The sequence below is a fragment of the Callorhinchus milii genome, unplaced genomic scaffold (assembly GCF_018977255.1).
Source record: "Callorhinchus milii isolate IMCB2004 unplaced genomic scaffold, IMCB_Cmil_1.0 Scaffold15, whole genome shotgun sequence".
Lineage (NCBI taxonomy): Eukaryota > Metazoa > Chordata > Chondrichthyes > Chimaeriformes > Callorhinchidae > Callorhinchus > Callorhinchus milii.
The window spans coordinates 2,050,163-2,074,300 of NW_024704756.1; the positions used below are offsets into that span (position 1 = coordinate 2,050,163).

General features: G+C 42.3%; 1 protein-coding gene across 1 annotated transcript in view; it reads left to right on the forward strand.

Moving 5' to 3' along the window:
• The first annotated feature begins 246 nt into the window (after positions 1-246).
• frmpd3 (FERM and PDZ domain containing 3) overlaps positions 247-24,138 on the forward strand; it is a 41,217-nt gene continuing 17,325 nt past the window's right edge. Inside the window, exons 1-11 of the mRNA XM_042340813.1 lie at positions 247-317; positions 1,527-1,681; positions 3,517-3,619; positions 10,266-10,311; positions 12,033-12,137; positions 13,071-13,178; positions 13,908-14,039; positions 14,406-14,525; positions 14,831-14,967; positions 21,206-21,332; positions 22,954-23,043. Of these exons, the coding sequence (XP_042196747.1) occupies positions 247-317; positions 1,527-1,681; positions 3,517-3,619; positions 10,266-10,311; positions 12,033-12,137; positions 13,071-13,178; positions 13,908-14,039; positions 14,406-14,525; positions 14,831-14,967; positions 21,206-21,332; positions 22,954-23,043 (1,194 nt within the window). The remainder of the gene's footprint in view (positions 318-1,526; positions 1,682-3,516; positions 3,620-10,265; positions 10,312-12,032; positions 12,138-13,070; positions 13,179-13,907; positions 14,040-14,405; positions 14,526-14,830; positions 14,968-21,205; positions 21,333-22,953; positions 23,044-24,138) is intronic.

Below are 24,138 nucleotides of genomic sequence, written 5' to 3' on the forward strand. Positions count from 1 at the left end.
TTGAGCCGTCCATCGTCTCTTAGAAACTGTCGAGTTGAATCTCACACCCATTTTATATAAGCAGGTCAACTCACTGTTTTATTCAGCCTCAGTGAACCATTTCCTTGGCTCCCACATTTAGCAGATGTGCCACATATCACTTAAAACTTCATTTCAATTCTCCTGCTTGCAATCAGGGCAAAAGGCAATTCATCAGCCAGAGATTTGCAAGCACTTCCTTGTGGATCCATCATCAAACACGTAGAGATGGCCAGCAAAGCAGCCCTAAAAGGCAGCGGGAGGACAGAGTTGAGTGCAAAAAGACTGCAGCCTTTGCAGTAAATAATTCCGCACTGATTGCAATAAATCTGCAAGGCGGTCTTAACAACATAATACAGAGTCAAGTGTTTCGCTTTTAATCAGTCAGAATCTTCCTGAAAAATACACTGCGGTGGCTGTAATGACCTATTGGAGGAAATGAGGAAGGATTGGGAGTTTTCAAGGCTGACTCAACCAGATTATGCTGGTTTCTGCCGATGAAGCTCCCCACAAGCCCCAAGATAGTTTCAAAATGTGATACAGGCCTAGAGAAATAATAAGGCTCATCGGAGCTTTCTCAACTCCTCAGCACAGTTTCCAGGCCAGAGTGAGTGGTCCCCAAACACATTGACATCTCCTCCTTGGTCTCGGCTTCCTTTAATTTAGATGAATCATTTTGGGATGTTAAGGAGCTTGGCACTTGGACTTAGTGTGTGAAAATATCTGGAAAGTTTAGTAGGTATTGCTGAAGTATATGATCAAATGTATAGTTTCATGTGCTGCACTTACCCAACAAGGACCAATATAGGGCTTTCAATTGAAGACCTGTTTTTACCTGTAAGGTTTCATGGTGAGGTATAGAATCATAGAATCTTACAGCACAGAAGGAGGCCACTTGGCTCATCATGCACATGCATGTTGGTTCTTTGAAAGAGCTATCCATCTAGCCCCACTCCCCCGCTCTTATCTCATAGCATTGCAATTTTTTCCTTTTCAAGTACCTATCCAATTCCCTATCCAATTCCCTTCCCCAAATACCAGGATTATTATTATACATTTAATGTATATAAGACTCTGTTTAAATGCAGGTTATTATTTTAATGTGTGGGAGATTTTTCCTTTTTAAGTACCTATCTAATTCCCTTTTGAAAGTTATTATGTGTCTGCTTCCACCGCCCTTTCAGTCTATACAACATCTGTCATTTTCAAAATACAGTGAACTCCTGATTATGTGTCACTCCAAGGCTCTGTGACAACTTATCTAAAGTGTTGAGTTAGGCATCGAGTGGCAGATTGCTTTCCGGGGGTAGTAATCCCTTAAAAAAATAATAATTTGGTCACTCAATCTACTACTGTTTGTGGGGATCCTGCTGAGCGCCGTTAATTGGCTGCAATTCACTTTACAGTGTATCCTGTGAAGCGCTTTGAGACGTCTTGAAGACGTGATCAGGCGCTGTATCAAATGCAAGGAATATTATTATTAACCTATAACCTCTCTTTTGCTGCAGTCATGTGATGCACGCAGTGTCCTACAATGACATGGAATGTGGTCACCACTCTGCCTTCGCCACAAGACAAGTCGAGATCAAACGGGATTCTATCTATGGCTTTGGGTTTGTGGCTGGGAGTGAGAAGCCAGTGATTGTGAGAGCTGTGACACCAGGTGAGACCTGTGTGAAGCAGGTAAAGTGACTATGAGGCATTCCCCCTGCTTTACGTTCACTCATGTGCTTAGTGCAAGTTTGCTCTACATCCCAATCTCATCCACTGTAGAGTTCCTGCATCCTTGCCTCGCGCTTCATTCAGTTACATTTCATTATAATGACCGTTAGGTTATGGCATGGGAGGTGTCTTACCATTAAATCAGTCAGGCTGGCCACAGTAAGACTTTGGCTTCCATATGTTTGTCCTTCTGGTCGATGTGGATAAACTTTATTGAGAAAAGAATAAAACAAACTAACTGTGTCTACTGGAGTCCACAATGCGGAAATTTCAAATGAGATTCTTTAATGAAGGAATCTGTACAAAAGGCACAGTAACTCTCTTGGGCATTCCTGCTGACGTGATGTATGTTTGTGGTAGGGTTGATATCGGTCTGTGTGACTTGTTACTGAAATGCCACCCCACTTGGATTTCTTAACTAAGGAATTCCATTTGAAATCGCTGTGTTTTACATGATAAGCAAATAGATACAATAGGCTTGCAGTGTTACACTGAGGTCTGAGTTCAATATAGAAGCTACTTGGATTGGAGCCCACTTCCAGTTATTCTCTGGAACAATTTGCAGATCATTTCGCCCACAAAATATACAGTCAATTCACTTTACAGTATATTCTGTGAAGCGCTTTGAGACGTCTCGAAGACGTGATGAGGCGCTATATCAAATGGAAGGATTTTATTAATATTAATATTGTTTATTCGCTGAATTAATTTAAAGTTGAATTGGATACTTCTTGGTTCTGGTGCAAAAAATACTACGCTATTAGAGGGTCAAAGCCACACAGCGATTTGAGTGTTAATCCCAGAGGATCCGTCTCTTTCCCATATCTCCCACTCGTGCCGAATCTGATGGACCAAACGCATTCATGTTCACTTTCACGTAGAAGATCCCGATGGATCGACTCCTCTTTCAATCCCATTTTATTTTTGTGTAAGAAGTTCAATGGATCATATCATTTCTCATCTCTCCCATTGTATAGAGTTCAAGAAATTCAAATTGAAATCCGTGCAGTGTGCTTCAACCTTGACACTTAGAGATGGCCACAAAATACACAGTCATTGTACTTTACTGTATATTCTGTGAAGTATTTTGAGACATCTCAACAACGTGATAAGGTGCTATATCAAATGCAAGGATTATTATTATTATTATTATTGCCAAAGTGTTAGTATGTAATTTTCCAAATCATTCAGAATATCAATGTATAAGCGCTCTGAGATGCTACCCTATGTGGAGTGTGCTATATAGGTGCAAGTTGTTGTTGTTGTGTAAACCCCCTCCCTGTTACACAGACCCCAGCACACACTCCCAGTTCCCAAGCTTGAGGATTGGTCTCAGCAATGACTCACGCTTGGATGCTCATTGCATTGGCTGGTGACACAGATCTCTCATGTGAAGCTATGGAAAAAAAACATTGTCCTCAGCTGATCAAGTCTTTTATTCTTCGTTCAATTCTTGGGACTGTAAAACTTGATTAAATGATCTGAGCTACTGAATTTGAAGATTGGTCATTTAAATAGTTGGTTAAGAAAAAATAAAGTCATCCCTTTATCAATATAAGATTCTGCAAGAATATAATTTATCTTTCGCCACAGTCAATTCACTTTACAGCATATTCTGTGAAGCGCTTTGAGGCATCTCCAAGACATGATAAGGCGCTATATCAAGTGCAAGGATTATGATTATTATTATCTGTTAGGAAACACCGACACTTATTTAAGCATTGAACACTGTCATTAGGAGTCAAGCCAATGTAAATTTCTGTATTTCTCTGTCAGGCGGTCCATCGGAGGGCAAACTCATACCAGGAGATCAGATTCTAGCCATAGATGATGAGGTGGTCAGCACTGCCCCGAGGGAGAGAGTCATAGACCTTGTAAGGTAATCTCTTGCCACATTTGTTCAGTCATCAAAGCACCATTTTTTTACATAAGATCATAAGAATTTGCTAGACAAAAGACCAAGGTCCATCCAATTCACCTTCCACCATCCTGGCAGTCACTTGACATGTCATCCTATGATATTATTTCCTTAAATAATATATCTAAGTCCTGAAAATAGAGCTTAGATATCCATTTAACCCCCGCAAATAGGATCTCCAAGAGGGAAAAATAAAGGGGCTCCCATCCATCCAGAATTAGCCACAAACTGCATATTCTTTTCTTACAAAAAATGCACACCAACCAACATTATTTTGGAATTAAACTGTGCAATTAATCCTTTTGAGTTCTGCACTAACATTTCTGCACCAAAAATATATCTGTCCATATCTATGTGTGTACATATATATACATTATATGTATAAAAGCACGATTTGTTTCAGTGAATTTAAAGTGTGAGTTTTCTGTGATTTTTCTCTGCTGCAGAAAATACTTGCATATCTCAGACAAATAATAAATTGGACAAAATTAACACCATTAGAACCAGGAAGATGTACTGTAAGACACAGTCGGAGGCCATTTGACCCATTATTTTGTGTCTCGTTAAACTATGAAAAGCTTCTATTGTAACACAAGGACAGATGACTAATAATAATAATCCTTCCATTTGATATAGTGTTGAGATGTCTCACAGCATGTCACAGAATCTAGATAAAGTGAATTGACTGCATATTCTGTGGACAAATCGCAGCAGCCAATTAATTGCTCACACCAGTGCTTCACAAACAGTCGTGGATTGAGTGACCAAATTGCTATTTATTTGTTTGTTTATTTGGAAGGGATTATTACCCCAGAAAGTGATCGACCAATTGATTAACAATTGGTTCCTACTTATTGCTAGGTAAACAGAGGAGTGTGGAGTAAGGAAACTTGTCTAAGGTTTCGCCCCGCGAGGGAATCAAACCCATTACCTCTCGCTTGCGAGGCGAGTGCTCTAACCCACTGAGCTACAGCACTTCACTAACTCAACGCAGATTGAGAATGCCTCAAATAATCAAGCTTTCTTGCATAATACCTCAACAACTTCACCACAATAACCTCAGGCAGGATCCTGGTGATGCGAGTATTTGGGTGAGAAGTTACTGCTCTCCAGTGAATACTTTGTGGAAATTCATTTACAATTCTACAGTTTTATCCTGTGTAAGTTCACTGCCACTTTTATCTCTTCAAATCCACCTTTCTCTGTGATTCCCCTTTAACATTATGATGCGAGGAGAAGCTTGAGTTTAATGTTCAGCTGTGCTCATCTCCAGGGTTCAGTTGCACTTTCAATATCCCTTTTAACCTGTTAGAAAATTACTACGCTCCCCTCCGGTGCTCTCCACGTCCTATTTCTCTGTTGGCGTCAGACAATTTCCTCTCATTTATTCCCATTTAAGCAAGCTATTTTGGATTATGCCTCATCTGCTTACGTTAGCGTAAATACTTATCTCTGACGCTCAGCTTTAATGTTTTAAGATGAAAGACATTAAAGTGAGCTTTTGCAGCAACACAGAACAGGAGGTCAGGAAGGCATTTAGATTGGGATGCCATACGCACAAAATAACGCACAAGACAGGACTGAATCTCGAAGAGGATAATGCACAGTGCGTTGCAGCAGTAATGCACTGGGAGATTGCCATACTGCACTGAAAGTAATTACTGAAAGAGACCTTTAGGCACTATAAAAATACAATACAATACAAAATTACATTTGTATACAGAGCCTTTCATGTTGGGAGGACGTCCCAAGGTGCTGGACAGTCAGGAATTTGGAACTGAGCTGGGGGTTGGGATCAGGAGGGATGGAGGCAAGGAGGATAAGGGTAGGAGGGTGACCGAAGGCACGGTCGAAGAGGATAGTCTTGAAACGTGCCTTGAAGGAGGGAAGGGAGGGAATGAGGTGAAGAGTCTGTGGGATGGAGTTCAAAGTGTGCACTTTCCTCTCCACGTTACTGAGTTGGGTTTGTTGGCCAGCCAACTGTCTGACACACACTGAAACCCATCACCATGTTATAATAATAATCATTGCATTTGAAAGAGCGTCTTATCACTGTATTGAGATGTCTCAATGCGCTTCACAGAATATACTTTAAAATGAATTGACTGTAAATCAAATAAATAATAATAATAATCCTTGCAATTGATATAGCGCTTTTCACGTCTTCTAGACGTCTCAAAGCGCTTCACAGGATATATTGTGAATTGAATTGACTGTATATTTGTGGGCGAAATGCGGCAGCCAATTGCGCGCAGCAGTCTCCCACAAACAGTCGTGGATTGAGTGACCAAATTATTATTATTATTCCTTTTTGAAGGGAGTATTATTGTCATTATTACCCCAAAAAAGTGATCTGCCAATCACCTAACAACCGGGTTCCTACTTACTGCTAGGTAAACAGAAGTGTGTGGAGTAAGGAAACTTGACTCAGGTTTCAACCTGCCCAGGAATTGAACCTGAGTCCTCTCGCTGGTGCTCTAACCACCACACTACAGGGCTCTGTGTTAGAGAGACTCCAAACCCAAACTACTGAGAGCTCCATATACTTATGAAAATATCCGTGTGTCTGTAATGATGTGCGCACTCTCTCCCTGGATGGACGCACCCTGCTCACCAAATCCAGTCAATTATTGGGCAAGAGCCAAGGCTTGGAGAAGACTAAATGTTGTAGTAAGACACTAGGTCTAATGGAGTCCATGGAGTTCTGTAGAGTATGGTTAGAGCACTTGCCTCGCAAACGAAAGAACCTGGGTTTGATTCCTGGGCGAGGCGAAACCTTAAACAAGTTTCCTTACTCCAAGTGCTCTGGTTACTTAGTAGTAAGTAAGAACCCGGTTGTTAGTCAATTGCCGGACAACTATTATAGGGATAATAATCCCCTCGCAAAAAAAAATGATGTCTCAGGAACATCCGGCAGGCAGGCACCAGCTGCGGCCATTACACCGAATCACCAAGACGACACACTTAAGCGCATTAACGCCCTCCTGTCTGGCTCCAAAACCACTTGGGTACAGCCAGATGGCTTGAGAAGCTTAGTGCTTTGTCAGTAAGCCATGTCTGTGAGGCAGTCTCCATAACTGAAGACACTGTGTTGGCAATACTACTGTGAAGAGCTTTGAGGCAGTTAGGTGCTATCGTGTGTCAGCCTGATGCAGTGGTAGCTCTCTCTCTTGCCTTCGATTCATATTGGGACTTGGAATCACATACTCTAAGCCTACACTCCAATGCAGTGCTGGGGGGGGGAGGTGTTGTATTGTTGGAGGTGCCGTCTTTTCGATGAGACGTTGAACCGAGGTCCGGTCTGCCTGTTCAGGTGGATGTTAAAGATCTCATGGCACTGTTCGAAAAGAGGAGGGAGTTTCTCTCTCTCAGTGTCCTGGCCAACAATCCCCCAAATAAAATTGATCACTCACTCCATGGCTGTTTGTGGGGCATTGCTGCATGCAAACTGGCTGCCACGTTTCACCCACAAAATACACAGCCTTATACACTTTACACTATATTCTGTGAAGCGCTTTGAGACGTCTCGAAGATGTGTTAAGGTGCTATATCAAATACAAGTATCATTATTATTATAAATAAATAGAAAGGCAAGTCCTTGTTGCTGAATGGGTTCCTATGGTCTGCCAGGTGTTTGACACATGCGGAAACCCATCACCGTGATCAGCCGGTTGTCTGACACATGCGGAATTCATGCTAGAGAGACTCCTATTTCCTCCAAAACAATCTCCTATGCTGTTATACATTGTCTGCCATGGTTGATGTGTCCCATTAACACTCCAGCTCTCCCGCACTTGGTAAACAAGTATTTTCAGGGACTGCAATAAAGAGCACAGCTGCTGCTAGACAGCATTGGGCAACAGTGCAGATGGCATTTACGGCCATTTTGCTTGTAAGGCTTTAATGTCATTGATTTAACAGATTCTCAGAGACTATTCAGAGACAACCCTGAGAGCTGTCACTGTGCGTGTACGCAGCAGCGCCTGCTACTATATCATAATAATACTCCTTGCATTTCATACAGTGCCTAATCACGTCATTGAAACATCTCAAAACATTTCACAGAATATATCGTTAAGTGGTATTTTGTTGGCAAAACGCAATGGCCAATTGCACACAGCAGTGTCCCACAAACAGTTGTGGATTGAGTGACTAATTATTTTTGGTGTGTGGAGTAAGGAAACTCGCCTAAGGTTTAATTGAAATCTAATGGAAGGGTTCAGATAGTTTATATTTTGAATCACCGACCAATACTTACCAAAAATAGAGGGGAATCTAGAAGCTAATGTTAGTGAGCAACTTAGGGAAATTAACATCAGTGAAGAATTAGTACTCGGGAAACAAATGCCCTGGACCTGATGACCTGCATCCTACGTTGGCTGATGAGATAGTGGATGCCTTGTTTTTGATCTTCCAAAATTCTCTGGATTCTGGAACGGTTCCCATTGATTGGAAGATTGCAAACGTAACACCACTATTTAAGAAGGGTGGGAGAGAGAAGATGAGGAACTAGAGACCAGTCAGTCTGACATCGGTGGTAGGGAAAATTCTAGAATCCTTAATTAGGGACGTCGTAGTGGGGTACTTAGAAAACCATAACATGTTAGGCAGAGACAACATGGCTTTTTACAAAAGAGAAGTCATGCTTAACAAATCTTTTCGAGTTTTTTGAGGATGTAACTAGCAGGTTAGATAGGGAGGGAACCAGTAGATGTAGTGTATTTAGATTTTCAGAAGGCATTCGACAAGGAGCACATAAAAGGCTGCTACACAAGATTAGGGCCCATGGAATTAAAGGCAATATATTAGCATGGATCGAAGAATAGCTAACGGGAAGAAATCAGAGAATAGGGATGAAGGGGTCCTTCTCAGATTGCAGGATGTGACTGGTGGAGTGCCACAAGGATCAGTGCTTGGGCCTCAACTATTAACAATCTGTATCAATGATCTAGATGAGGACGTAGAACTAAAAATATCTAAATTTGCGGATGATACCAAGCTAGGTGGGAGAGTAAGTGCTGAGGATGACACAAAAAATTGCAAAGGGATATAGGTAGGCTTGGGGAGTGGGCAAGAAGGTGGAGATGGAATATAATGTGGGTAAGTGTGAAGTTATTCACTAGGTAGTAAAAAGAGAAATGCCGATTATTTTCTAGAGGGGGCGAGACTAGATAGTGTTAGTGTTCAGAGGGATTTGGGTGTCCTTGTACACCAGTCACAAAAAGTTAGTATGCAGGTACAGCAACAACTAGGAAGGCTAATGGCATGTTGGTGTTTATTGCAAAAGGATTAGAATACAAGAGTAGGGAAGTCTTGCTGCGCTTGTATAAGGCCTTGGTGTGACCGCACCTAGAATATTGTGTGCAATTTTGGTTTCCTTATTTAAGAAAGGACATACTCGCCTTAGAGGGGGTGCAGCGCAGGTTCATTAGGTTAGTTCCTGGGATGAGGGGATTGACCTATGAGGATAGGCTGAATAAACTAGGGCTGTATTCTCTAGAATATAGAAGAAGTAAGGATGATCTTATAGAAACATATAAGATTCTTATGGGGCTTGACAGAGTAGACAGTGTGAGACTGTTTCCCGTGGTGGGAGAATCTATAACCAGGGGTCACAGTTTTAAGATTAAGGATCAACCTTTTCGAACAGATTTGAGGAAACACTTCTTCACTCAGAGGGTAGTGAATTGATGGAATTCTCTACCCAGAAGGCTGTAGATGCTCAGTCCTTAAACATATTCAAGACTGAGACTGATAGATTTCTAAAGCATAGAGGGATTAAGGGATTTGGGGATAAGGCGGGCAGATGGAGTTAGGTTAGAAGATCATCCATGATCTTACAGAATGGCGGGGCAGACTCGAGGGACTGAATGGTCTACTCCTGCTCCTAATTCCTATGTTCCTATAATCTCAGAAGTGAGTTACAGGCTATTTATCTAACCATAGGGTTGGTAAGTTTATATATTCTGTATCTATTAATTCTATAGCTATAATATAATAAATATCCAATTTATATTGGATTTTTCCATATAGTTTACTTGAATTCTATAATTAATTGCTTAACATCTGTGGTTCAGATCTTTGAAACTATTCCAATGTTTATGAGATGTCCTGAACCATTCGACTCAGTTCCAGGTTATAACTCGTTCCTGAGTTTGCGTTATTCTGACATACACAATCAAAACCTTCAATTAGCTTCCAGCCTGCAACTCATTCACAGGATCCGTTGTTATTCTACATATAAACCATCCAAACACAACGATTGCCCTGTAACATTCTGGGGGAATCTCTTGTTCTTTATATTCCAAGGTCATTCATTAGGTTTTCATCCTGTTTGGCAGAGAATAGAAAGTGAAGTGTAACAGGGAATCAATCACTTCAGAATGGATCTTAAATGGATTTGGCTCTACTTCATTTCAAAAAGAATTTGTTGCACTTTACGGGCGACGCTGAATTCAGCCCCAGAGAAACGCTGACAAGCAGAGCTGAGAAGAATAGATTGAAAATTGCAGCTCGTAAACCTTAGATCTCGTCTCAGTGTGAGCGCGAGCAATGAAATCTAAACAGTGAAAACAGCAGACGTAATGCCTCCCTCTCTCTCTTACAGGAATGACAAAGATTCCATTTTCCTGACTGTCCTTCAGCCCCATCAAGTAAGCGCTCTCTCTCCCTCAATAATTCGCTGTGGGATACTCTGTGCCTAGTGCAACGAGCGGGGATTTACGGTACTGGAGACGATGGGGAGAATACATTGCCGTGTATGGCACAAAGATTAGGCACGCTACAGGGTGTTCACAAAGTCCTGTTACCCCCATCTATTGCCTGGTATCACTGTTTTGTAACAGGGGTAACAGGACTTTGTGGACACCCTGTCTGGAGGTTCATAACAAGGCAATGGACATTTGTGGGCAGCAACTGGTGATTCTCTCCGTGATTCTAGACTAAGGAGGAGAATGATTGTCCAGATTCCTGTTCCTGTGGCCCTAAAATTCCTTATGCCCTTAACCTTAGGACCATTGTTATAAAATATATGATTGCACGAAATTGTGGAAAATATTTAAACTCTGTCTTAATTTGGAAGCCGGTTTATTATTCATAACAATAATAATCCTTCCTTCTGATATGATGCATTTTACATCAGGAGGATACCTCAAAGCCCTTCACAGGATTTACTGTAAAATGTAGTGACTGTGTATTTTACAGGAGAGTGCAGCAGCCAATTTGCACACAGCAAAGTCCCACAACCAGCCATGAAGTGAGTGACTACAATTTTTGATTTGGGGCTTGTTGGCCAGGACACTGTGAGAAACTCCTTTCTCTTTTTAATTAGTGCCGTGGGATCTTTAACATCCTCGGTTTAACATCTCATCTGAAGGACGACAGCAACTGTTACACACCCTCCTGTGAGCACAAAGTCCCAGTTTGGGATTTGAATGTGCAGAATTCGTAAGCACTTTGGGAGACCTCTTTGAGAAGTAGTCCCTGTAAATCTGGTCTACAATCTGGAGGTACCTTCTGGACTTGGAGTAATTGTTCTGTTTTCCACTTCTTTGGCACAGAATTGTGTCACAAAGAACGATAGGTAACAAGATAACGAGTGACAGTCAGTTCGAGGCATCCCTTCAAAACACCGTCAGGACTTGTATGAGTTTCCATAAATTCTGAACAAGAACCACAGCAGATGGTTGGCAGGAGATCAGCTGCACTGTACAACAAAGAGAATGTTAAGTTGTCAGCACCGGAGGCCTTAAAGTAATGCAGGCGACCTCTTTTTCTCTCTTTCTCACCTCCTCGCATGATAAATATATGGACACTGTACCAATGTAGAACATGTATCAATCTGAGTGGGGTCAGTCTGGCTCAGTTGGTAGCACTTTTTTCCTTTGAGTGAGTACTTGTGAGTTCAAGCTCCCACTCAAAGGTTGGCACTCCTGACACTGGGTTAAACCGAGGGTCTGTCTTGCCTGTTCAGGTGGACGTTAAAGTTCCCACAGCACTATTCAAAAAGAGAAAGAGTTTCTCTCCTGCGGGGTTCCTGGCCAGCAATCCCCCGGATACAATTGGTCACTCACTCCATGGCTGTTTGTGGAGCTTTCTTGCGTGCAAAATTGGCTGCATTGTTCCCTAAGAAATACACAGTAAATCCTGTCAATTACTTTGATAATATTAATAATAATTCTTGCATTTGATATAGTGCCTTATCGCGTCTTCGAGACGTCTCAAAGCGCTTCACAGTATATACTCTGAGGCTGAATTGACTGAGCGTTTTGTGGGCGATTCGCGGCAGCCAATTGCTGTGATTGATAGAGCTCAACTAGATGATAAGGTGCTCTATCCAATATATAACCTGGATGCCATCTGACGTCTCTTTCAGTCATCCAAATCTGCCTTCATCAGTGCAGCGAAGAAAGCACAGCTGCGCTCAAACCCGGTGAAAGTACGGTTTTCCGAGGAGGTGACGGTGAACGGGAATAGCTCTGTGAGTAATGCTTACAGCCTCTGGTCACAAAGGGAAGAGAGAATAATAATAATAATGATGATAATAATAATCCTTGCATTTGATATAGCGCCTCAGCACGTCTTCGAGACGTCTCAAAGCGCTTCATAGAGTATACTGTAAAGTGAATTGACTGTATATTTTGTGGGCGAAACCCAGCAGCCAATTGCGCACAGCAGCGTCCCTCAAACAGTCAAGGATTTAGTGACCAACGTATTATTTTCTTTTTTCTTTTAAGGGATTTTTACCCCCAGCAAAGCGATCCGCCAATCGCCTAACAACCAGGTTCTTATTTACTGCTAGGTAAACAGAGGCATGTGGAGTAAGGAAACTTTCCCAACATTTCGCCCCTGCCGAAAATCGAGCCCAGGTCCTCTCGCTTTCGAGGCGAGTGCTCTAACCACTGAGCTACAGCACTCCACAAGCCAGGAACAAGAGAGCACAAATTTAAGATAATATAATCCTTGCATTTAACATAGAGCTTATTCTTGCATTTGATAGAGAGCGCTTTAAGTGCTCTGAGACACAGTCGCGCATGAAAGCCAATATATAAATACAAGTTGTTGCTGTTATTGCTTTGTTGTAACTTCTCAAACAGTATTTACCGGATTTACTCTAGAACAGAGGGACTGTGTATTTGTAAGTGAACACGGCAGACAATTTGCACACGTTAATGTCCCACAAACAGCCACGGAACGAGTGGCAACTTTTAGGTGGAGAGGGATTAAAGGGATATAAGAAAAAAATGTCTTCACACACATAGGGTGGTTGGAATATGAAATTCTCTACCACCGTATCTTGATTACTGTAAAGTTCTTTGATGTTATAGGAGCTATAAAAACCTAAGTTATTATGTGAGTTTATATGAATGTTCGCTAACAAAATGAACGTGCTATTTCATTCTTGGCTGGTCAGGATCTTATGAAAGAGGAAACCCTCATGTTGATCGCTAACGTGCTGAAGGTGTACCTGGAAAACGGGCAGATGAAGTCATTCACCTTTGATAGCAGAACCACAGTGAAGGTATCTCTGGCCTAACGCGACACACGACACACTGCACGCACCATAGAATAAAATAAAAATCCTTGCGCTTGATAATATTAATAATAATAATAATAATAATCCTCGCATTTGATATAGCGCTTTTCACGTCGGGAGGACGTCCCAAAGCGCTTCACAGAACACACTGTAAAGTTGATTGACTATATTTGTGGGCGAACGCGGCAGCCAATTGCGCACAGCGCACAGTGATGTAGTGCTTTATCACATCGCCGTAACACCTCAAAAGGCTTCACAGCCGATTTTTTTTCACTGAGGACAAGTGGGGCAAAGCTCCCTCCTAGATGTTTGGCTGACGTAATGGCTTGTACTCTGGCCTTTCACCCTCCATACCCTGGATCACAATGCAACCAGGCTATGGAGGTCTGCTTCTCTTGTCACTTTTTTCTCTGTGACTGTATTTATAGGTGAAAGTTGAAGCCAATTTGCGCACAGCAATGTCCCACAAACAGCCATGAAGTGAGTGACCAATTTTATCTGGAGGATTGTTGGTCAGGACACCGGACAAGACAGAAACTCCCCTCTCTTTACGAATAGCGCCCCGGGATCTTTAACGTCCATCTGCACAGTAGACGGGACCTCGGTTTAACTTCTCATCTGAAGGTCGAGTCGAACCTCGCTTGTGAGTAAGAGTGAGGTGGTCTCCCTGGTGAAAGCAGTGATGGGAGCTCTCAATGTGTTGTGTGTTTCCAGGATGTGATCCTCTCACTTCAGGACAGACTGTCTATCAGGTGTATAGAGCACTTTGCTCTGGTGCTGGAGGTGGGGAATGAGGGTCCAGGGAAGAAGTTGCTCGTGCTCCATGAGTCGGAGACTCTGATCCAGGTCAGTAGAGCACAGACTCTCATTGTTTACTATTTTATCCTCCAATTTATATCCTCCTCGGGGAGGGAGATAAGTGGGGGCTCCTTGATGTGCTTCTTGACATGCTAAGCAATAGGATGTCGGAGTTAAATCAACCCTCTGTGATGGTCTTGGTAGCCTGGTTCCTGAGCCACGTGGATCCACAATGCACGGTTGATAGACAACCCTGCCCAGCCTGGCTCATGGGTAGGTCTTGGAAGAGAGGATCTGGGATCTGGATCTAAGTCTGGGTCTACACCAGAGCTGCTCCAGGTGCTGATGTCTGTTCTACAACATCTCCTACCCTTGCTGTGGCTTCAGCTTCTGTTTGATCCTCCCTCACTCTAGGTGGTGCAGCGCAGTCACTTTAACACCATGAAGTGCATCCTGAGAATCACCTTCTTCCCAAAGGACCCAGTGGACCTTCTCAGACGAGACCCTGTGGCCTTTGAGTACCTGTACGCTCAGGTGAGAAAATCCAAGCGAGAGAGAGAAAGACAGCCAGAGAGAAAAATGGAGAGTCTCACACAGACAGGAGTAAACATGGATACGCACTCTCATCACATGTAGAAAATGGAGATAATTAGTGTTAGAATATTATTTACTCATTGTACTATATAATATTTATTAAAACCATGGCACGTATTTAACTGGACATAAAAGCTTTGTTTCCTCCCAACCAAACACGAACTTGAGTGTTTGAACGTTAGGTACAGCGAGAATGACAGGACTGATATTCACTGAGTCAGGTGTCTGATGCTTTGCTTCCCCAGAGCTGCAGTGATGTGATGAGGGAGAGATTCACTGGAGACCTCTCAGACGATGTGATGCTCCGACTGACTGCCCTGCACATCTACATAACGGTCTCCAACGCACGGTCCAACCAGAAGATCTCCCTCAGGAATGTCGAGTAAGTGTCCGCGTCACAGACAGCTTTCGCTGCTGAGGGAAAAGGCACCGCAACAAGGGGAACACCCCCAACAAGGGGAACTGAACAAAGGGAACCCCAACAATTTTGAGGGGAGTCAGCCGGGTCAGACACATACGGAAACCCATCACCATGCTTAAGAGTATCCAAACCAAAGTGAGAGTCTCATGCATCCCACCTACACATGGAGGGATTTCCGTGTTTTGGAATGGAATGCGCACTCTCTCCCTGGAGGGATGCATCCTGCTTACTTAATTCCGGAGAGTATGAGGCACAGGTTAGCAAGAACCAAGGCTTGGAGTCCCCAGAACGCGAGTTGGGGTAACTGCTGGAGTCTAACCAACTAAAACCGGACACCTTGCCATTGAGAGAACAGTCTGGCAAGCTTTCCTACTGCTTGTCCAGCTCGGACCACCCTCCCCGTGAGAGCTTTGGCTTACAGGGTAACAGGAGCTGAGTGGGATGATTCCCTGCTCCTAACGGAGGGAACCATAGCAAAGGGAGAACCACAATAAGGAGGGGAACTCAGAAAGTGAAACCATAACAACCAGAGGAAAATAGCAACAACAGGTCGTGTAAGGGTAACACTCCATGAGAAATCTTAATAAGGAGTAACTTAAGGATTGTGCCAAGCCCAATGTTCCAGTGTTGACATTCATGTCGAGTTAGAAATCTGTTCACCACCAAAGGCTCTGACTGAGAATAATATTTCAAGACATCTTGAACCTCAACAACAGCAATTTACAAAGGCTCAGGCGTTAGGATTTGACGTCAAGTTAAAGAAACCTAAGCAAAATCAGCCCCCAAAAAAGCAACTTGCACTGCCATCTTGTGGACGAACACAACAGTAATAATCCTTGCATTTGATATGGCGCCTTATCACGTCTTCGAGACGTCTCAAAGCGCTTCGCACAATATACTGTAAAGTGAATTGACTGGATATTTTGTGGGCGAAACGCGGCAGCCAATTTGCGCCCAAGTGTAAGAGAACCCAACTCAGCAGGGTATCAATCTTCATGGGTTACTCCACATGGAGCTCTGTAGCTCAGTGGTTAGAGCACTCGCCTCGCAAGCAACAGGGTCTGGCTTCGATTCCCTTGCAGGACGAAACATTTCCTTACTCCACACGCCTCTGTTTGTCCAGCAGTAAGTAGGAATCCGGTTGTTTTCGTCGACTGTGGATCGCTTTTCTGGGGGATATAATTCCTTCAAAAAAAAATAATAATTTGGTCTCTCAATCGACGACTGTTTGTGGTCACTGCTTTGGGCAATTAGCTGCTGCATTTCGCCCACAAAATACGCAGGCAATTGGCTGCGTACTTTCTCCCAAAAATATACGTATAGTTAATTCACTTTACAGTATATTCTGTGAAGTGCTTTGAGACATTTAAATAAATAATAATAATCCTCGCATTTGATATAGCGCTTTTCACATCTTCTCGACGTCTCAAAGCGCTTCACAGAATATGTTGTAAAGTGAATTGACTGTATATTTGTGGGTGAAACATTTCACATGATAAAGCACTCTATCCAATGCAAGGATTATTATTATAATGCCACAAGCAGCCACATATATGAGCCTTAAAAGCAAGCAGAGAATGACTAGACTAATCCCTGGTGTAAGGATGGTGTCAATGAGGTGTCCTGAAGATTAGTAGTTAGAGCATTCGCCTCACAAGAGAGAGGACTTGGGTTTGATTCACAGCAGGGTTAAAAGTTAGGCAAGCTTCCTTACTCTGTTTACCTAGAAGGAAGTAGGAACCCGGTTGTTAGTTGATTGGCGGATCGGTTTTCCAGAGGTAATAATCCCTTCAAAAAAATAATAATAATAATTTGGTCACTCAATCCACAACTGTTTGTGGGACACTGCTGTGCGCAACTGGCTACAATAATAATAATAATAATCCTTGCATTTGATATAGCGCCTTATCACATCATTGAGACATCTCAAAGTGCTTCACAGAATATATTGTCTGCCGTGTTTCGCCCACAAAATATTCTTCGTTCAATTCATGGGACTGTGGATTTGATTAAATGATCTGAGCTACTGATTTTGATGATTGATCATTTAAATAGATGGTTAAACAAAATACACAGTCTTATTTACAGTAAATTTACAGTATATTCTGTGATATAAGCACTTTGAGGCATCTCGAAAATGTGATAAGGCGCTATATCAAATACAAGGGTTATTATTATGATTTATTATCAGTTTGGCATTGAAAGAGAAGAGGGTTAAAAGGAGACCTTATTGAGGAATGTAAAATATTAAATAGTGCAGACACAGCAAACTAGGAGCATTGCTTCAGATTGAACAGAGAAAGCAGGACATCAATTGCACAAAACAATTTCAATACAGACATTGTAAATTTCATCACCCAATTTCTGCACAAAAAGTGCTGTGTTTGAAACGGTCTGCAGTGAGCTGCAGTGAAGCAGGAATATTATCAGCATTGGGAATGAAACTGGATGCTACATTGAGTAAGAAAGATATTAAATCTCGCTACAGAAGTCGCGTCCTTGGTTTATTCTCTTGTTGTTTGTTGCCTGTTAAAGTGAATCATGGTGATATCTGCAGTGTCTACAGTGAACGGTATTCTCCTGTTCTGTGTCCTAAAGCAAAACAATTATCAGGGTGAAAATTAGCAGTGTTTCTTAACTGATTTGTACACAGAACACACAGTCAATGCACTTTACAATAACCTCCTTGTGAAGTGCCTGAGTCATTCTCCAGAGGTGAAATGCCCTATATCAAATATTATTATTGTTAGTATTATTAGAGATTCAGCGTGTGAGAGACACTGTTTAAATGCAGGTTATTTTAACACGTGGGAGATGAGATTCTGTCCTGGTCCCAGATTTGGACAATAATGCAGCATTTCAGAACGACCACATTTTGGAAAATTGTTGAATTCAGCCTTAATTTTCCATCTGCGTTGCCATAGCTCTTAAAATAAATGTACAGAAAACGGGCTTCAAAATGAAAGCTGTATTTTTTTAAAAATATCATATTTTGGTGCTCTGAAATGCTACGAGAACAACAACTTGCATTGATATAGCACCCTTCATAATCGCTATGGACTGAGAGCAGTTCACCAAATATGTAACCAGCCTCTCGTTATAAGGGGCGAAATGTTCTGCGAAATGTAAATTTGAAGTCAATGTTTTGATCAAAATCAGTTTTCCTCTGAGACTGTTATGAAATAATTTTATGTCCAAACATTCCTATATGTGTAATATCTATAATCTATCCTATATTAAAGAGAGGTGAGTTTCTCTCTGTGTCCTAGCCAACAACCCCCCCCCCAAATAAAACTGGTTACTCACTTCATGACTGTTTGTGTGACATTTTGGATGCCAATTACCGCAATAAACTCCAGAGAAATTGGTCATTCAACACATGGCTGTTTGCAGGAAGTTACTGGAGCAAATGGATGCAGTGTTTTCTGACACAATCAATCAGTGATTGACAGAATGCCTTGTGAAGGGGTTTAATGTTTCAATATAATACCATCTACAGTATTAATATGGGCAGCACAAACTCAGCCATAGCAATCGACGTTAGAATATGCATTAAATATTGATACCACAAAAAGAGATAAAGGCTATAAAAGCCTAACTGCAAAATATTTGCAATAACTAAAGTTACTTACTTGAGACATTTAATCATAAAAATAATAATAATTCTTGCATTTGATATAGCGCTCTATTGCATCGTTGAGGCGTCTCAAGGCACTTCACAGAATATATTGTAAAGTGATTGACTGTGTATTTTGTGGGTGAGATACAGAAGCCAATGGCGCACAGCAGGGTCCCACAAACAGGCATGGATTGAATTGTGTAAAAATAAGACTGAGAAGAGAAGCTCCTTAATTTGGAGATTTATCCTTAAACCATAGGCATTTACTACACCACAGGAGGCCATTCACTTGAATTACTGTTGTTTGCTCCTCCAGTAAAGCCACCTTCACGGCTATTTATGGGACATTGCTAAATGCAAATTGGCTGCTGCTTTCGCCTACAAAATAAGATCATTACATTGATATTACATCCTGAGCAGCATTTGAGATGTCCTCTCGTCTTGAAAGCCAATGTTTCAAATGCAAGGATTATTTAATAAACCTGGTTTATAAAAGTCACAAATTTGACCCGTGCCCTCCCACTCTATGTTATCATCCTCAAACAAGTTTGGGTTGAAACTCATTCTGGTTAGTTCACATTTTTTCATTCACAAGAGATGAATCTCCCAGTGTCTGGCCTGCAATCTCCCAGAAAAAATTGATCATTCACTTCATGACTACTCGTGGGACATTGCTGTGCACAAATTGACTGCTGCGTTCATCCTCGAGGCACACAAATACAGTTGCTTCACTTTACACTAAAATCCTGTGAAGCCTTTTGAGACATCTCGACGACTAGTTAAGGCGCTTAATCAAATATAACATTATTGCTCTATTATTATGCGAAGGTCAATTGTACAACTCCCCGTCTCCCTTCAATAGACATTGTCAGCACACAGTTCATTTTAGTCACGTATTCCTACAATGGATAGACGGAAAAAGCACTCTAATATTTCACAATGTCTGTGATGTGGAGTCCTGTGTGGAGTTTCACCCACAAAATACAGTCATTCACTTCACGGTATATTCTGTGAAGTGCTTTAGACGTCTAGCAGATGTGAAAAGCGCTGTATCAAATGCAAGGATTATTTATTATATCTCCTGATATACCCACATTCACTGATCCCATAAATCCAATTTACAATCAAATCAACGCCCAGAATCGGTGCAGAATTTCAGAGTACGACTGGAAGACTGTGATTACCAACCTCAATGAAATGCTTCTGTCTGTGTGTGTGCTTTGTGATAAGTTCTGGATACAGGACAGAGTTTTGAATTTGCACCCAAATACTGCCATCACATGGGACAGGCAGTGTTTTCCCATTACCAGCTGCAGAGAAGGATGAGAGTTGAATCAGAGCAAAAATGTCACAAAGCTCCCTACTTTTGTATTACATGAGTACTGAGTTTATCCTCTGAGCTAATTTCCGCTGATTCAGTTGGTGATGAAATTGACCCAATTGGTGCAACTTTCTGATTATAATAATTTAAATGAAATGCTTCTGTCTGCGTTTAATAATCCTTGCATTGATATAGCGTCTTATCACTTCGCCTTCGAGACGTCTGAAAGCGCTTCACGGGACACACTGTAAAATGAATTCACTGGATATTTTGTGGGCGAAACGCGGCCGCCAATTGCGCACAGCAGCGTCCACAAACAGTCGTGGATTGACTACCAAAATATTATTTTTTCGGAAAAAAATATGATCATACAATGTAAGTTATTGTTGTTATTACAGCCCAGAAATAAGCCACTTGGCTATTCAAGTCTGTGCTGGTGTTTTCCCTCACCAGTTCTGAACCTAAGCCTACGTGGCTTTAAATAAATGCTTTTTGTTGAGTTTTTAACAAGTCTCAGTTACTAAGACTGAGCAACGAGATGGTGTAAAAACTAGTGTGAGATGTGGTGAGGGATGGCAGATACCAATAACAACAACAAAATTACATTTGTAAAGCGCCTTTCATGTCGGGAGGATGCTCCAAGGCGCTGAACCAGTCAGGACCCGAGCATGGGGTGGGGTAGGGTTGGGCTGAGGGAGGGTAGAGGGGAAGGAGGGCGGCTGAAGGCACAGTTGAAAAGGATGGTGTTGAGTCGTGCCTTAAAGGAGACAAGGGAGGGAGCAAGGTGAAGGGATTGGGATGGAGTTCCAAAGGGTGGGGGCAGGGAGGCTGAAAGCCCGGTTGCCGATGGTAGGGGGTGGGGGTAGGGCGGGAGACATTGAGCAGGCCAGAGCCTGCTGAGCAGAGGGAGCGGACAGGTTGATAGGGGAATCAGCAGCTCAGAGATGTAGGAGGGGGCAAGGCCATGGAGGACCTTGAAGGTGAGGACGAGGATTTTGAATTCTATTCTCTGAGGGATGGGGAGCCAGTGGAGCCGGGCGAGGGTGGGGGTGATGGGGTCACGGAGACTGGGCAGGAGAGGACATGAGTTCTCTCTCAGGCTGTTTAATGCAATGAAGGTGGGAGCAGCTTCCCTGGTGTGCCTCACCATCTCTCCAGTTGCCCGTGTGAGAGCGTTCCATAGTAGCTCACAAAGCCCACGTCTTCTCTGTAGGAACTCCCCACGTCTCGTTTCCTTCTCCCTCTGTTTGCTCTTTCAGGAAGGATTGGGGCCTTGAGATGTTTCTGCCAGGTTCTTTGTTACCAAGCATGAAGGAGAAGCATGCCCGCAAAGTCCTCTCGCGACACCTCAAAGCAACACAAGCCCCTGGACAGTCCGGCAAGAAGGTAAAACTCCTATACAGGGGAAGCCTTGATACACCTTTGGTGCTGTGCTTATAGTCCTCTTTGGACTCACATGTCATTAACACATCTCAAAGTGCTTCAGAGGATACCCTGGAAAGTGGATTGATTGTATATTTTGTGTATTATTATGTTATTATATTCTAATGTTAGATTATATTCTAACATAATGATGTTATAATTATTAAGTAATTTTATAAATATAAAATTATGAAATAATTATTATAAAATAATTATGTTAGAATATAACAGTTATTTCACAGTGTTTGCTGCTGAGATATATCCATACATCCACGCTAGCTTTCCAACCTTCAGTTGCGACCCACAATCTCCTCGGATCAGAGGTCTTGCTGTTCGAGGGACTTTATTAATAAAGCGGCCCTTTGTTTTTTTGGCACCTTGAACTTATTGATCTGGTTACCCGTGATTTTCCCCATTAAAATGCACAGTCATTTCCAGCTGACTATTTCATCATCAACCTCGCTGTTGCCAGGAATGGTATGATTAATCTGCCTGTTGTGTTTAATATGCCGGCATCACTCTTCTGTTCTCGTTCACTGGCTCAGCTCCGACTTCATTTCAGAAATAACATTAACATCATTCATTCTTTCAAATGGCCTTTAATGTTTTATCCTCGGGTACGTCATAATTCTTGCTTGCAAAGGGAGAAAAGTGAAGCAATACTGCGGGGAGAGTGAAATGAATTGATTTATAAATATCAGTCGCGTCCAACAGAAAAGTGCAATGGAAAAATGATTTGGGGATTAATGTTGGGCTGAACTTATTGGAATAATGTGGCTTTTCTTTAACCCTTTTCATCCTGAACATGTCACCTCATGCCTCAAGTTTTCCACTCCTCACCAGTCTCCCCAGCTCCAAGGCTTCAAATGTTTCAAACTCTGTCACCCAAACCTCTCAAAGAGCAATACAGCAAGAATTTTGCCTACAAAATATACAATCAATTCACTTTACATTATATTCTGTGAAGCGGTTTGAGACTTCTCAACAACGTGATAAGGCACTAATAATAATCATCATCATTATTATAATAATAATTACAATAATATGTCAGTTGCAAGGATTATGATTATTATTATTTGAGGTTGCCCAGTAAAATCTGAAGTTATTTGAAATGTCAGTTACTTTATGACTGTTCTTTTTTTGGGATGCTTTTCTTATTACTCTGTTGGGAGAGATACAATGGGTTCACAGCTGTGATTGAGATAGGTTTGAGACTGACAGATGAGGAAGAAGGAAGAGCATCAGCTGAGTACAATCCTATTCTCACCCTGACAGCAGTGTCCCACAAACAGTCGTGGATTGTGTGAACAAATCAATAGCTTAATGAATAGCAAGCTGGACCAGGAACCTTCGTTTATCGCCCCCCCCCACCCACCTCCCCCCACTACCCACCCGTTTCCCTGCACTCAAGTGACTTGTGTTCAGTGTATAATCACTTGCAGAATGACTAAACTGCGCTCAGTCCAAATTGATTTAGCGATCGGGCTTTGTGAGTTGGCAGGGTCTGACTGACTTTTCTGGTGGTGTGGAGTTTAAGTGGTGGATTTGCTGACAGTCGGGGTAACATGTTGTGTTCACTGTGCAGGTCTCCACAGTGCAAGCCAAGCTGCAGTACCTGAGGATCCTGAACGAGCTCCCACTCTACCCAGGAGGACTCTTCAACTCCGTTGTCCTGGTAATGTGACCAGCAGATCATCTGTTAACTCTCAACAGCACAGCACTAACTCACAGCAGTGGGCTATGTCCTGGAAGACTGGACTCGAGACTTCCAGGAATTCCACAATGCCCTTTTCCACAGTGAAGTCTAAGCCGAGCCTATGGCTTTGAACTCCTGGTTCCCCTGATGGTTCGTGGGATGTTTCCGTTCTCCCACAAAATACACAGTCACTCCACTTGTGGAGTCCTGCAGTCCAATGGTTAGCACACTCACCTTGGGAGCGAGAGGACCCGGGTTTGATTCCCAGGCAGGGTGAAACCTTAGGCAAGTTTCTTTACTCCACATGCGTAAATAGGAACCCGGTTGTTAGTCGAGTGGCGGTTTGCTTTCTGGGGGGAATAATCCCATCAAATTAAAAANTTAAAAATTGGTCACTCAATGTGGGACATTGCTGTGCACAATTGGCTGCCACAATTCTGTGAAGTGCTTTGAGATGTCTCAATGACGTGATAAGGTGCTATATCAAATGCAAGGATTATTATTATTATTATTGGGAGAATCTCTTTGATGTCCACCTGACCAGGAAGACAGGACCTTGGTTTAACATTTCATCCAAGGATTGTTTGCCTTTCCGACAATGCTAAAATATCCCACGTCTGGTTCAATAGGTCACTGCTTACGTTACTTCCTATTTTTGTTTTTGTGGACACCGTCTAATGACCTGGATGTCAGCCATTTTTGTGTGAAAGGCCAGCCAGCACACAATAAACAACTAGGAAATGTGGTCCACTACCACGTTCTAAGCAAATCTGGGCTCTGGTGATAATGGTGATGATGGTAAACAGTGCACTTGAATCCCCACAAAACAGCTCTGCACCACTCAGCAATCCTCTCTCATTGTGCATTAGGGTTGCACCACAACTACTTGGTTCAGCAAAGGAGTTAATACAAGGAAACGGGTCGACTTGGCAGCTAAAATGAACAGCTCAATTCGAGAGCCATCCATGCTCTTTTAATTGAAACGAGACGTATTTATTTGTGCTCCTGTTAATTGAAGATCACTGAAGCTTGTCAGCGCAGTTAATTAGATGTAATTTACCCAGTCATGTTTAC